Source organism: Nothobranchius furzeri, chromosome 1 (genome assembly GCF_043380555.1).
Source record: "Nothobranchius furzeri strain GRZ-AD chromosome 1, NfurGRZ-RIMD1, whole genome shotgun sequence".
In the NCBI taxonomy this organism is placed as follows: domain Eukaryota; kingdom Metazoa; phylum Chordata; class Actinopteri; order Cyprinodontiformes; family Nothobranchiidae; genus Nothobranchius; species Nothobranchius furzeri.
The window spans coordinates 43,350,969-43,366,766 of NC_091741.1; the positions used below are offsets into that span (position 1 = coordinate 43,350,969).

The 15,798-nt window shown below is 39.9% G+C and overlaps 1 protein-coding gene across 2 annotated transcripts; it reads left to right on the top strand.

Annotated features, from left to right (window-relative positions):
- Nucleotides 1-6,475: 6,475 nt before the first annotated feature.
- dram1 (DNA-damage regulated autophagy modulator 1) lies at nt 6,476-14,898 on the top strand. Of its 2 annotated transcripts, XM_015960306.3 has the most exons (7): nt 6,476-6,750; nt 7,607-7,674; nt 7,841-7,983; nt 8,072-8,249; nt 8,352-8,413; nt 13,908-14,000; nt 14,086-14,898. In XM_015960306.3, the coding sequence occupies exons 1-7, from the start codon at nt 6,620-6,622 to the stop codon at nt 14,122-14,124; spliced, it is 714 nt and encodes a 237-aa protein (XP_015815792.1). In that variant the 5' UTR covers nt 6,476-6,619; the 3' UTR covers nt 14,125-14,898. The 2 variants fall into 2 exon arrangements, with proteins under 2 accessions (XP_015815792.1, XP_054595735.1); XM_054739760.2 differs by having other exon boundaries at nt 13,908-14,346.
- The last annotated feature ends 900 nt before the right edge of the window (nt 14,899-15,798 follow it).

Genomic DNA, 15,798 nt, shown 5'->3' on the forward strand with positions numbered 1-15,798 from the left:
TTGACACTATTGTTAAACCCCTAACATTTAAAGAAAGAAAAGATAACATTTCCAAGTTTGAGAGAATTCACTAATAGGTGATAAGCAGGAATGAGTGGCACGTGTATCTCTATATAGCAAATTCCAGTATTAATTTGTAGTGCAACAACCCTTAAAGTCCAAACACTCAAGGAAACAAACTGAATTATGGAACCTGACCTGAACCAGCAATGTCAAGGCTGTTTAATTAGGATCCACCCGGCGACCGTCAATCAGAGCGTATCCTTCCTTCAGGAACGCTCTTTTTCCCTTTTCCTAGCCTCTGCAACCAGCGGCCATAGTTTGGAGCGAGCCTCCCTGTCCTCTTTGGAAAAGTCTCTGAATCGAATGTGCATTTCTTTGCACACCCTCGCTTCCTTCGATCTTTTCCGTACTTCATCCTGGACAGTGCGTAGCCCAAACTGGATGTTGATCGCCCTCTGTGTGTTGTTGGAGGTAGCTGCGTCATTAGGTTTCTCCATTCGATGGATAATATCCACTGTTTCTCACACTGGGTCCACCAATATAGGAATGACTCTAGTGATGATCCCGATGATGACTTCTCTTGTGTTCTCTCCTTCTGTCTCAGGTAGCCCCGTCAGCCTCAGATTCCACCTTCTTTTGTATCGGTCATGCTCCTTGGACGCTTTTGTAAGCATGTTGCCTTCTTTCTGGAGGATAGCAGTCTTCTCCTTCCGCTGGCTAATTTCTCTTTTGTTTTCCTTTATAGCCATTGCGTTGACCTCGATACGCTTGTCGATCGTTTTTAACAACTCAGTTTGGTTATCCGCTTTTTTGGTTAGAACTTGGACTGCATGAAGAATGGCAGCGTTTATATTTTCATTTTACTTACTGTTCTCTTTTACCCTCATTTTTTTGGGGATTTGGGCTTTTAATTGGAGTATGATTCGTATCAACTTTTTTTTCTCTTTGGAAGTATTTTCATCTACCTCAATGTTGTCGATTTCGCTGTCGTAGCAGGCCTCGCGTAGGGCATCATCGTTGTAGCTACGGTCCGCCACGTGCTTCTCTGTTTCGGCTTCCGAAAAGAAGAAAAGCTGCGGGTGTGAGAAGCACAAAAGGTAAATTCTTGAGGAATTTGAGGCAAAAGAGCGGAAAAGGGATTCCTACAGTTGGATTTCAGTGTTGTTTAAGGGGTTGTTTGGTAAAAAAAAAAAATGGAGATAAAACAGTCTTGTTCACAGAACCTGCAAAGAGCTGCGTCTCATTCCGCCATCTTGAGTCCTCCCCTCTACTCCCTATATATATATAGGGAGACTAAGTCTACTTCTTGTAGATGGGTTCCCGGATAAAACGAAAAAATGAATGCAAGTCATTGGGGCTAAAAACGCTATTTTCTAATTCCGCTTGTTATGCGCCATGGATTCACATATGATGCCCGTGAATTTTAAAGACACATTTTAATACCAAGAACGCACATATTTTCGAACAGGGGGACATGCTCTTTGAGGTTTTGTGTGAAAGTAAGTCCAGGACTACAAATGCGCTTCACAAAAGTGACATCATCAAACCAGAAACGTAGAAAACTGAGGGAAAAGGGCTGTAAGTTCAGCTAACTTCCCATAGAAGGAAAGAGCCACCATAAATCTGGCCATTTGGTAAGTAGCAGCTACGCTAGGGGAGAGGAGATTATGTGGTGACACATGGTACTTGTATTCATTTTACACATTCATGTAAACTCAGTTTATTTAAATACGGATATTCACTTTATTTAACTCAGAGTTGTTGGTACTGCATTTTGTTTTTGGAAAATATATGCACAGATTCTCTTATCTTGATGTTTGTGTTATTTTTCATCACTTTCAGTTCCACTAAAGGTTTGGACAGAACTATTTTGAAGGTCGTACTCGTCACATTACATTTTTCAGTCTTGAACGTAAGGTTTAAAATTTGGTCAAAGTGGCCTTAAAAAGTCTTAAATTTGGCTCCCTTAAACCTGCAGATACCCTGAGATCAGTTCATTCAGCCAATCAGAAAAAAGGTTCCTATATAAGGAACCCAGCAAATTGCATCAAGTCACTGACTGGTGTCAGTGACTTTACAGCAATCCTCATACTAAGCAAGCATTTAGCGACAGTGGAGAGGAAAACTCACTTTTAACAGGAAGAAACCTCCAGAGGATCCTGGCTCAGTATAAGCAGCCATCCTCCACGACTCACTGGGGATCGAGAAGACAGAGCACACACATGCATACACCAACACCAGCCCACCCACACACAAACACATCCACACACTGTCATGGTCTGCGTCTCTATATTGTGTCTTCTGGTTGTAGGTCGTCATCATATCCCTTCAGGTCCGGTGTTTCATTTAGTCAGCCTCCTCCAGTCTGTAGCTCCAGCCGTGTCCCCAGCTCAGTGTGTGTGTCCTGCCCAGTTAGTGTTTGTGTATGTGTGTATATGTGTGTGTATTATGTCCTCCTCCAGATAGTTGTGTGAGCCTTTCCCTCAGTCGTTAGGTTTAAATGTTGTATTTTAGGGTTATCTGCCCTTCTCTGTTCTGTTTCCCCATTTAGATTATTATTGTCACCTGCCTTCCCTCCAGCAGCTCACTCCGCACACCTGCTGCCTGTTTTCCTGATTGCCTCTCCCAGTCTATTTAAGCCCTGTCTTGTCTTTGTCTTGTGTCGGTCCATTATTGTTTGTTGATTCTGTCAGATTAGTCCCTCCATGTTTAACCAGAGTTTCTTGATCCCCAGATAAGAATCTGCTTTTTGACCTTTTGGATTTTTTTTTTTTTTTTTTTTTTTTTTGGATTTTGACTCCCAGTTTGGATTACCTTGGTTTTTGGCTCACCTACAAAATAAAGACCTTTTACTTAAAATCTTCATCCCTGCCTCCGTGTCATCCTGGGTACTGCATTTTGGGTCCATCAACACACACACACACACACACACACACACACACACACACACACACACACACACACACACACACACACACACACACACACACACACACACACACACACACACACACACACACACACACACACACACACACACACACACACACACACACACACACACACACACACACACACACACACACACACACACACACACACACACACACACACACACACACACACACACACACACACACACACACACACACACACACACACACACACACACACACACACACACACACACACACACACACACACACACACACACACACACACACACACACACACACACACACAACTATGGTTACATTGTGATTTCTTAGTAAATATTCTATTTAGTGAGAGATGAACTTTATTGTATTTATCCTAGTGAATCTATAATTAAACGGGTAAACTAGTAGTAGCACATCCAACGTCAAAGAGAGTAAAATGTTATTACACTGAAAAAAGTCTAACATGCAGTCATTCATTCAATCTAATAAGTGCCATTCAAAACAGAATAAAATCATTGATTTGATTGTGAAACCCTTTCTTTTTGCATTTTAAATTACCACTTTTCATTTGGATGAAACTAAATCTCTGTACAAAGGACAAAACACAAAGTTTTTGATTTCTCTCAAAACATATATTTCTTTTCATGTTGAACAGATAATATCTTTCATTTGAGTCAAAGTGATTTGCACTTGAACAAGCCCACCAGAAACCGGGACCCATTTTTGTTCTGCATGGCTGCTGGAAACATCGTGTCACATCTTTGATTAATTTCATCTGAAAATAAATGTAAGTAAAGCCAAGTGTGTTACAAAAGCTTTTATAATTTGTATTGCCAAAATTGCAGAAAATAACCACATTTAAGCTAGGTCGACAGCCACCCCCAATTTTTGCATGATTGTAGCTGCTAGCTACAAGCTAGCTAGCTATCCGACACGACGTTAGAACTGGTTACCAGCAACCGACCATCTTAGTAGGGAATGCAAGTTAGGCAAATAGCCTTTTTTTACCAGCCGTTTTTTTTTTACTAACTAGCTAGCGTTACCACGATGCATCGGTGGTGGATACAGCTAGCTAGCATAAATTCATAGTTCATAACATTCATAGTATAACTCTGTGCTCCGCTTCATTTGAATTTTTCTGGTGATCTCGCGGTTTCTAGACACAAGCTTGTCTTTGTGCGCCCACGTTTGTCTCTGTCTCTCTTCATATAAATATCTTATAATTATTATTAATGTACATGATTTAGAGACAGAAATAACCCGCCAGCATATAAGATGAATGACATAAGACTAATTCCTTCAAATGACTTTCAGGCGCGGCTCAGAAAAATGTGCATTTTCTGAAGAAATTTTAATTTTAACAGCAAAACATTGACCCTATGCCAAACTTAGTTGCTAATGGCTGGTCTGTAGACTGTTTGGTAAACCTAAATCAAATTATAGTACTAGCTTTTTGTAAGGATGTGTATGTCATGTTACGTATTTCTTGGTTTTTTTCTATGTTATGTGTTTTATAGAGAAGTAACATTATTTTTTTTGTATGCTTTCAAAACCACAGATCGCTCCATCTGAGAGGTGAAAAAAAATCCTTTCATGCAGCATACTATCCATATTGCATAGGAACAATTTTAACTGTTCCTGCAGGATGCTGACATTAGGAGGGAGTGTATACTTAAATCTCTCATAATCTACCTTGGAGAACGTGTTGAGGACTTGATAAAAGAATACATGGTATGTCCATATCTGTTCTGTCTCTACATGAGATGCAGTCTCTTGATGTAAATTTGACAACTCTGCTATTAAATGCAGTGATTAATGTAGAACAGCAACGATTAATCAACTCATCAAGTTAATATCTTAGGGTTCTGTATTGTTTTCTTATTTTTCTTGGGCTTTGTGGAACATTTATGAAAATGTTCCACCATTGATTAAATTTAATAATTATGCAATTCACAATCTGATTAGTCAAATAATTGTTCTAACAGTCTGTGACCAAACAACTATCAAAATAGTAGTTTATTATGGTCAAAGATGTTTCATGTGTGCCAGACTTCAGTTCTTCACTTGTACATTTTGTTCCATATTTTACCTCAAGATATCCCAGAAAGATGAAGCTGAGGAAGAGCTGCAGAGTACCACCATGGCACTCTTCATCTTCAGGGACAACTCAAGCCTCCTACATCAGCCTCGAGACATCGGGATAATCATTGATGGTGTGGAAGTCCTGAATGAGTTGCCTTCTGTGTCAGCTGGAGTGGCAATGGTCTTTGGACTCTGTTATGCTCTTAATATGGAATATCCACGAGGATTCAGGTTCACCTTTGAGGCTCTTCAAAAGATTATGATGGAGCTTGACTTTAAAAAGATGACCTCTAAGATTCGCAAACTTAATTGTGAACTTAACACTGCACAGTAGTGTGTTTGCATGCATGTGTGCATGTGTATGTGCACATGCATGTGCATGTGTGCTTGGTTATTTTGCTTGGTTGGCCTGCAGTGGTATTCTACATTCAAAAATTATAAGAACACCCATTTGAAAGGGAGATTTAAGTTGATTTCATTGATACATGTGTAGATTTTTTTTTACATTGTACAGGCACAGTGCACATATAAACATTTCTGAGTACTTGCAAATTGGTTTAAAAAGAGTTTTGGTTTTATGCCAGTTTTACACAGGTTGCAGGTTTTATACCAGTTCTAAAAAGATTGGAGGTTTTATTCTGGTTTTCAAAAGGTTGCAGGTTTTATAAAACAAACATTTCTCTAATCATTTCTGCCGTAGCACTAAATCTTTATATTACTAATCCTCTCTATTGATTACAGTTAAAATGGCTTGGAACAATAAATAATTTGGAAATAATTGGTTGGCCAACTGTCTTGTTTTTTATAGGAAATGCAGAGCATTTTTGAACTGAAATAAAATGAAATGTAAAAAAAATATAGTTTGAATATATGTAAATCAATTACCTGGCTTCAACACAAACATATTAGTTCATGTTAATTTGGTTCGATGTGAATACATTAGGTTGGTTAAATTTCAATATATTAGCTTGGTTCAATAATTAAAATATGGTTCTATGTAAAAAAATCAATTTCAATCAATGCAAAATTTAAAGTTTCAGTCTAGTCTAGTAATATTGTTTATATCAACATAAAAGTATCAGGTCATATCAAGCGACTCAATTTGGATTCTATGAAGTCAAATATTTTGGATGTGACCATTGGACATCAATTTTTTTAATTTCAATAGGGTTTTTCTTTTTACAGTGTATCAGGAGAGGGAGAAAGATTAAATGGTTAGCAATAGTGTTCAATCCGATGGCCCCCTCCATGAAGCCACTACAGCTCAGCAGAACATCACTGTAGCTTCTTCTGGGGAGAAAAACACTTAGAGAAAAAATAAAGTTAACAGCTGAAATAGCAGGAAATTGAAACTGAATCTCCAGCGACCCGTTCATCGCCCCTTTGCGGCTTGCTCATTTGCGTAAAGGCGCGCCCACAGGGAGTCGCTTTAGGGGAGGAGGTGACTGTAATGAAGTTAATTCCTGTTCACACATGTGACTGACGATCTAAGGGAATCGGAGCAGCTGAACTCCTCCAGGATTCAGATTATTTCATTCTCTCTGGAGGTTAATCCGCTCCGAGCCGAGCAAGTTTTGCGCGTAAAGAAGAAAAATATGTTTTGGTTCAGACAAGGTCTCTGCTTCCTGCCTGCGTTTCTGGTCTCCTGGTCCTCCGCCACGTTCATCATCTCTTTTGTTTTTGCTGTTTATCGACGCGACATCGATGTGATCTTCCCCTACATCAGGTAAGATCTCACATTTTACTCCAGCAAAGCTCGGGTGACACTTGTTCTCTGAGATTCAGATGAACAACAGATAAAAGATTTAGTTTCGCTTTTCCTCCACTTCAACTGACAGGACAGAAAGATCAGTGCGGACTTATCTCTCATTATTTCCCTGCATTCTTTAAGAATAACTGTGTTGTTAATAGTATGTAGCAGTGACAATAGAGAATTTTTTCACTCTTTTGATTAAACATTTGATAAAATCTGAACGATTGTCTAAGATTTTGAGTTGAAACATTTAAGAAGTCAAAAATCTCCAGACTGGACGATTTAGAGCTTCTGCTTTAAACAGCTTTAGATGATTAAAGTTAAGTTAAAAGTTAAAGTCCCATCAGTTGTCACACACACACTGATGTGTGTGAGCGAAATTTGTTCTCCGCATTTGACCCATCCCCTGGGGGAGCGGTGAGCTGCAGACACAGTCGAGCTCGGGAACCATTTGGTGGTTCAACCCCCCAATCCAACCCTTAATGCTGAGTGCCAAGCAGGGAGGCATTGAGTCCCATTTTTTCGAATCCTTGGTCTGACCCCACCAGGAATCGAATCCTGATCTCCCAGTCTCAGGGCGGACACTCTACCACTAGGCCACTGAGCAGGTAATGCTCATAGGAGGAATATTTTCTACTTTGCCTTAAATGGTGTTTAGTTAATAACAGAAAGAAAGGCTGTACAGCTTTTTATTATGACGTATAATATAACAATAATGCTGCACAAACAATTAATGAAACATGCATATTTACGTTTGTCTTTATAAATGTGAAATAAGAAAAACAATTTACAAAAACAACTCATCTAACTGTAATATTTTTCTTCTCAGTGACACGGGTGCAACCCCACCAGAGAGTTGCCTTTTTGGCCTGATGACTATTATTTCTGCATTTGCAGGTACTTTTAATTTCACTGTGAACATCTGCTCTGTTGGGTAACTTCGGGCTCTCCTGGGGAGGAAGCTTTCCCACGATGTCTTTCATATTTCCTCTTTTTCAGACAAAAATGAAAGCATTCATGACTGGGAACGATCATGTGGTTCATATATGTGATTTCCGTGCAGGAACAGCCACCGTATACACCAGATACAAGCTGGTGGAGAAGCAGATTGAGGAGAATAATTTGGTGAAACCGGGCCTAAACGAAGCCTCCCTTTGGTTAGGGATTATTTCCTGTTTTGGGATGTGTGTTGTTGCAACTTTTCAGGTGTGTCCACTTGGGCAAATGTAAATGTCCTTAAATGTATTTTCTTCGATGCATGACAATGAACTATTTTTTGTTTGTTTTGTTTTAGGAAACAGCGGTGAGGTGGGCTCATGATTTAGGAGCGTTGCTGTTCTTTTCCACTGGAATCATCTACATAATCCTCCAGTCAGTGATGTCATTTAAAGTCTATCCATACAACACCTCCAAGAGTGTGCTTCTAGTGCGTACAGGACTCACACTTTTTGCTGTGATTGCTTTTTTCCCCAGTATCCTTTAAAATATCATCTACAAGGGTTGGTTTTGTGTTCTTTGTTAAATGTTTTAAAATGTGTTCTTTGTGAAAATAGTTTCCTTAAATAACACCTCAGCTGTGATTTGCGCATTCTACCCTAACTCTACTAGTAAAATGCACTGGCACAGAGGTGATAAGGTAAGCTGCAGAGGTTCAGTTGTGTGCTTCAAAAACAAACAGAACAATAACCTAAACTCCATTCCACATCATCTTCCTCGTTTCAACTTGCACCAGCAAGGTTTAACACCATGTTCAGGTTCATGCAAACAAGTACTTCCATTATTTGTTTGTTCTTTTATGAACACAGAGTAATTGAGTTGTTGTTTACCTTCTTGCTGACGAGTTTCGGCTACATCTGTAGCCATGGACGTAATTTTCACTTTAGAAGTGCGGGGGGGTGGGGGGGTGGGGTGGGGGGTGGGGGGTATTTTTTACAGTATGTTCTAATGGGAAACAGGCTTCAACACACGGTTGTTTTCCGCTTGGTCCTAGAGCTCAACCAGTGTCAATTTAAAATAAAGTAATATTGTTTTTGAATGGTAAAAAGTGCAGGGGTCAAAACTTGACTTTGGAAAAAGTGGGGGGGACATGTCCCCCATGCCCCCCCCAAAAAAATTACGTCCATGTCTGTAGCCTTCTTCTGAGTGTCTCCGATGTTGTTGGGGTCACTTCCATCCCCGCTTTTCTGTGGGCAGCAGAGGAGGACGTCTCCCTCTACTGCCTGAGCCCTCTTCATTGATGAGCATGTCCCATGAGCTGTCCAGCGTATAGGAGGAACTTTGTTGACATCTTTTTTTCATCTTTGTGCACATGCGTGCGTAGCTGGGTGGCAAAAACAAACACAATATGGCCTGCTATCAGTACGCATTAGGAACTTCAGAGAGTTTACGGACAAAATCCCCGATATATAAACACTTTACCCTCTAAAGATAGGAGGAGGTTTAGAGAGAAGCGTAAAATCGGTATTGAAGTCAAAATGAAAGTTATTTAAAGTCTGTTTGAGCTCTGGGATGATGGAAAACGTTGGTCTGATTCAGCGGTGTTTTTATCACAAATCTGCTGGGGAGACATTTATGCCTATTTAACAGAAAGCCCCGGACCCTTCACTCATGAAAAATTAGACTTTCAAACATCTGGAAGACTACGATTGTTTTGTTTCAAGGAAATTTGGGCCGATCTCTTCTGCAAAACAGAAAGCCGTGGTCGTGCTAATTTCCCTCTGGGATTAATCAAGTGTCTTTGAATTGAATTGAATTGAATTGAATAGCATCAGTCAGCTCCGACGAGCAAAGCCACAGCGTCATTCACATCACCTGTGGGTCTGCAAAGCTGGGTAAATCTTTATTAATCTGTGGCCTTTTTATTAACTATTATTATAATGACTGCGGGTTGAGACGTAAAATACACAAAGATGAATGTTTTTTAAAACATCTTCTCTAATTAACAAATACTGTCTGTTGCTGCAGGAATCCAGGCTTTCTTTGGAGAGTCTGGGTCGCCAACAAACATCTCTTTCGTATTTTGTGGTTCTTTACGGAGGAAATTACACTAAAACTTTTTATCAAGCCTCCCACGGGTCAAAATAACAAACCACACAGCAAGAATGATCCACCTGCTTCTCGAAATCCTCCTTCAAACGTGCAAAACAGTCAAATTATAGGCCATTTCTTGCCACACAATCCCATGATGCAATGCAAGAAATATAAACATTGACGTCTCAAAAATCCTCCTATACACTCCTTCATTTTGTTTGTACACTGCTGCCCTCAGACAAACAGCGATGGAGGTGATGTCACCAACATTGGCGACGCTCCGGAGAAGGCTACAGATGTAGCCAAAACCTGTCAGCAAGAAGGTAAAAGCAAATCTCTAGAAAGTGCCAAGTTTAGCCCGCTGTGGCCTTCAGCACCACCAAACATTTATGTTTATGTATTTTGCAGACATTTTTGTAAAAAGCGACTTACAAGTGATAATGACACAATGTCTCTGCATCACGTGAGCCAGTGATCCACCTGCAGGTGGGAACACAGAGCTATGAGGGCTTGTTTAGCAACAGTTAGGAGGTGATGGTGTTGAAGGCAGAGTTCAAATGCAAAGACATGGTTTCTCGTTGAGTCCAGACGCTGGTATGATTGACTATTACTGATTATATTATTGATTGATGCCACAATTTAAAAAAAAGCTACTGTTTCAACACGAGTCACCATGAGTCAGCTGTAACTGCTGACAGATATCCAGGAAGACAAAGAAAAATAGTTTGCATATGTGGCAATGAAGCTGAGTAATGGAGAATGAATACACTTAAATGTTTGGGTTAGTGAGTCTGTAACGTAAACAAGAACTCAAGCATTCATATTTGAACAGAAATGTCCTGAAGCAATAATGCTGTATCCCTTTTTGTAGAGTAGCCAAATGACCCTTGGCTGACATTTAACAGTAGAACGCGACCCACAAACTAAAAATAGACTTGTTTTCCCCTTTCAAAAGGTTTTCATTTATTCATTTAATTCTAACTAATGTTTAAAGTAATGTATTTTTTGTGTTTAGTGCTCAAGCAGTAGGGCAGGTTGTTCAGTAAGTGCATGGTTGCTGGTTAGATCCCAGCTCATTCCCATTCATTCTGCTGTTGTGTCCTCTGCATAAAAATGAACCCTTGGTTAGTTCCCTCTGTTCTTGGAAATCTAAAACTCAAAGTACCAAGTTGGAGAGAAGAAACTGTAATGACTACCTAAGTTGGAATATTTATCTGGAAAGTTGGATTTCTAGTCTAACCAGGAAGTAAGCTAACTGCTAACACCATGATGTAATGCCTTTATTTTTAAAGGTGACACATTATACAAGTCTCTATTTCCCCTAAAAACACAAAAAACCTCATCCATCCATTTTCTGTCAATGTTTGGTTTATAGAAATTGTGTGCCTAAAAACAGCTGTTTCTAAAACGGCCCTGTTTGTGATGTCACAAATGGGTAAATTAGCATATTTCACATGCAGGAGAACAGCTCCGGGTGGAGGAGCAGTGGTTACTCTTCCCAGATATTGAAGCTTCTCAGCTTAAGGGGGCCCAAGTGGGGGTGGGGTGGGCGTGGCCAGCTCCAGCTTGTTTTCTTGAAGTAAAAGAGGCCTGAGAATAAAACTAATAAAATCATTTTTTGTGAGGGACTTTGTGCAAAGAACACCATGGACATGTTTTGTAATGACCATAGAACCATTCCAGAACAACATTGTTTGCTGATGAACTGTATGAACGAGTGTCTAGATGATAAATTGCTTGTATTTGATATTGTCCCTTTTGGGGTCTTATCTCCTCTACCACTGTTGCTCCTGAAGTGCTGTAGACATGTCTAGACATTATTTAGGCATTTAATACATCTTATTTAAAGCAGTCTGTCACTCACTATATCTCCGCCCTCCCAATCTGCCAGGCAACGTCTCCTTGTGGTGCATTTTTCCAATGGGAAATATGGGTGGAGTAAGGCTCTGATAAGGGGGGTGACTTACTCTTTAAAAACTCAGCATGCTAACATTTTCTTACTACCCCAAAGTCAACAGGGTTTTACTTTCATCTTTTAGTTCTTTTTAAAACACAGAAAAGGTTTTATTTACCTGCAACGTTTCGTTTGCGACTGCAAACTTTATCAGGCTGACGCCGATGGTGGCGTCACTTCCTTGGTTTATCCGCAGGCAGCAGAGGACGTAATCGCCCTCTGCTGCCCGCTCTCCCCTCTCCGATGATGCAGTCCCATGTGCGAACCAACGAGTAAACTCCATCGTCCCTGTTCATGGTCCCACATCCACGTCTCCTTATCTCGATAGCTTCTTTTCTCCATCTTTTGTATTTCTGTTGTTCGGTGTTAATGATCCTTGTGTTGTCCCAGTCCATTATATGGTTTCCTCTTATGCAGTGATCTGTTACGGCTGACTTCTTTATTGTGCTTTCTGCTCCTTTTGCTGCTCTAAAATTATGTAAACGCTACGTAGACGACATACTGGAAATCATACCAAAAGGACAAACAGAAACACTAACACAACACTTGATTAACACTGACGACAGAGGCAGCATTAAGTTCACTTATGAGTCAGAAACAGAAGGCAGCATAGCATTTATGGACATGAACATAACCAGGCAGACCGACAGGACCCGAAACATAAACACATATAGGAAACCAACACACACAAACCAATATCTATTATGGACATCAGAACACCCCACCATACACAAAATATCAGTAATCAGAACATTGTATCACCGAGCAAACACGGTAACAGAAGAAAGAGACCATAAACAAGAGGACAAACACATACAACATGCTTTAAAGACCTGCGGGTACCCGACATGGGCAATAAACAAAGGAAAACAACAAACAACAACAGAAAGAAAAAAAACAGCCAAAGCAAAGAACCAGAAACCCAGAAAGACAACAACCAAAACCAGTGATAACCCTACCATACATCAGAGGCATAACAGGAAAAATAAGAGCAACAATGAAAAAACACTACATAAACACACCAACAAAGCCATACACAACAGTTAGAAACAGACTAGTACACCCAAAAGATAAAATATCAGCTGGACATAAATGTGGAGTCATCTACAAAATCCCATGCAAACTCTGCAATAAAACATACTTAGGAGAAACCGGACGCCAACTCAACACACGAACAATAGAACAAAGAAAGGAGTGCGAGAAAGAAACAAGTCGAAAACACACAAGAGCAGCGAAAGAAGAAGCATAAAGCACAATAAAGAAGTCAGCCGTAACAGATCATTGCATAAGAGAAAACCATGTAATGGACTGGGACAACACAAGGATCATTAACACCGAACAACAGAAATACAAAAGATGGAGAAAAGAAGCTATAGAGATAAGGAGACGTGAATGTGGGACCATGAACAGAGACGATGGAGTTTACTGGTTGGATCGCGCATGGGACTGCATCGTTGGAGAGGGGAGAGCGGGCAGCAGAGGGCGACAACGTCCTCTGCTGCCCGCGGATAAACGAAGGAAGTGACGCCACCATCAGCGTCAGCCTGATGACGTTTGCAGCCGCAAATGAAACGTTGCAGGTAATTAAAACCTTTATGTGTTTTAAAAAGAACCGAAAGATGGAATTTGAAACTAAACACAGCAAGAACACACCAAAGATGTTTAAAAAAAAGGGTTTTACTTATTGTATTTTATTGTATACTCTGTTTCAAATTAGAATTTCATGAGTCACATGGTGGAAAAATAAATCAAACAGAGGGAATATTTTTAGACTACTCTCGCTGCTTTTCTGATCATTACCACCCACCAGCTGTTGGTCACTCCTGCAAGATTTCACAACACTTCTGTCCAACTCCGCCTCCATTCACCAGCCTATAAAAAATATTTACTGTTTACTGCAATGGTGTCGATTTCTTGTTAAACCAGTTCTACACATACAGCCTTCTAAGAGAAAGGTGATGTGGCTAGATTGCTTTTGTAATTTTAGTTAGCATGTTGGCTGAGCGCAACACTTAGCAAATTCCTCAGAGTTTAACAGGACAACAGATCATTTTCTGATTCAGATTTCTGATTTTCCACGATTTTTCACATGTAGCCAATCATAATTTAACTTTACTAATCTTGTTTATTTCCTGAATGTATTCAGAGCTACAGCTCCCACTTGGCTAGCTCCATCTCTGAGTGGATTGTTGCCTTCAGCTTTGTCTTCTATTTTTACACATATATCGACGATTTCAAAGTGAGTATCAGTTCTCCTAAATTAAAGTGCTATTTGTTTCCTTTTATATGCTTTCCAAAAAGTCTTTCCTCCCTATTTCCTACAGTTGTTTACCATGCGAGTGAGAACAGAGTGTGAATGGTAGTTGTGAACATTCACCAGCAAAAGAGGACTTTCAGTATTTCTGGCGATTTTGTGGAGTTTTTTATGCCACATCACTTTGCACTTTGATCAGCGGTTGCCACATCAGTGTGGCACTTCCTCTGAGACCTGTGACCAGTAAAAAGTTCATCCATCATCCAGTAAACACATGATCTCAGTGCACGAGGGAAAACAGGGAAAGCCCTTTGTTAGAAGCAGGAAGTATTTTTACATTAGGTACTTATAAGACAGAAATTTTTGCTGCCTTTTTTTTTTTGTATTTTTTAACACTTTACAATAAGGGTCCCTTTATTTACATTACTTATTGCATTATTAAGAATGAATAAACCATTAAATAAAGTATTAACAACTGTTTAACATATTATGTAACGCATTACTAAGCAGACACCCCCTGACCCTTTGTCCTAACCTTAAAGGGGCATTATGGAAGTTTGAGAGCCAAAACATGTATAGAAATAATAAATTTCTTCTTCATACATTCTCCTGCAATGCCCTGGTCCTGTAGGATGAGCCCTGGCATTTTTACTGTGATTGCCTGTTTTTCTGTAAAATCACAGAAAAAGAGAGCTGCTCGGGTCGAGCAGGCTGCTTCATGCTCGTTCACGCTCACGCATAGCCCGTAGCATTTGCTATCCGTAGCTTTATTCTTTTTCGCTGTTCCTAACGCCTAGTGATGAACCTAGCTACATTTCTGAGGACCCTTAGCTACTTTCTGTAGAACTTTCTTCTAGATATTTCCTGCAAATTAGCAAAAAAATAGCCATTTTCGCTCCGAACCGTTCTTTGGTTTGACGTTGTTTCAGCTGTCATCAAGGATATAAAAGTTACAGATGGATCAAATGTTACTGGCGCTTTAGCTCACCTAGTAAAATGTTGGACTCTTGTGCAGCAGTCCTGTGTTCGATTCTGGATGTGAACATAGTTTATTTAGTTTCTTTTTTACATTAATGGTATATTTTTTTTACAGTAAGATGCCCAAATTTTTATTTGAGACTCGCCGAACGGCATTGAATTCACAGATAAAAGAAGATGTGTGTTCAACTTTCATTCTGGAACAATTTTTCAAGCAAGGGAAGGGAATGATCTGAGCATGCAGGAGGACTGACCCATCATAAACCTTTGTCAGCTGTGCTGAAGAAAAAGGTACAGAACCAAATTATTTAATTAATTAGCTACACGTTCTCCTATCCTCTGTCCTCCGGGCCACACACACACACATACATAAGGGACTGTCTCAGCTGTTATTTTCGTTAAGGAGTGTGCACGTACAGCATGCGCGCCTCGTGCACGAGCCTACTATTGAAGCTGCCGTTACGCTTTTGGCCTGAGGGGGCAATCGCGAGCATAAAAATTCAAAATTCCGTAAAGTCCCTTTAAGGACACCTAATAATGGTGGAAATGATTAATTAATAATAAAAGGACCCTTATTGTAAAGTGTTGCCTAATTTTTTCAGAACTTTCTTTTGATACTGAAAACAAAATTTGGATATTCTGTATTGTCTGTGTGCATACTGAAGGGTATATGCTTACATGTGCTATTCTATTTTAGTGCCGTTTCAGTGAGAATTTTATGGGAATCAGAGCTTTGTTTTATGTGCTTTGGGGTAATAAAGATGCTTCGGATCTCCTGCCATAAAGCTGAGATCACAAAGCTTAA

Coding starts and splice junctions, on each gene's coding strand:
- dram1 (XM_054739760.2), top strand. CDS start 6,620: ATGTTTTGGTTCAGACAAGGTCTCTGCTTCCTGCCTGCGTTTCTGGTC. Junction 7,675..7,840: donor TATTATTTCTGCATTTGCAG/GTACTTTTAATT, acceptor ATTTCCGTGCAG/GAACAGCCACCGTATACACC. Junction 7,984..8,071: donor GTGTTGTTGCAACTTTTCAG/GTGTGTCCACTT, acceptor GTTTTGTTTTAG/GAAACAGCGGTGAGGTGGGC.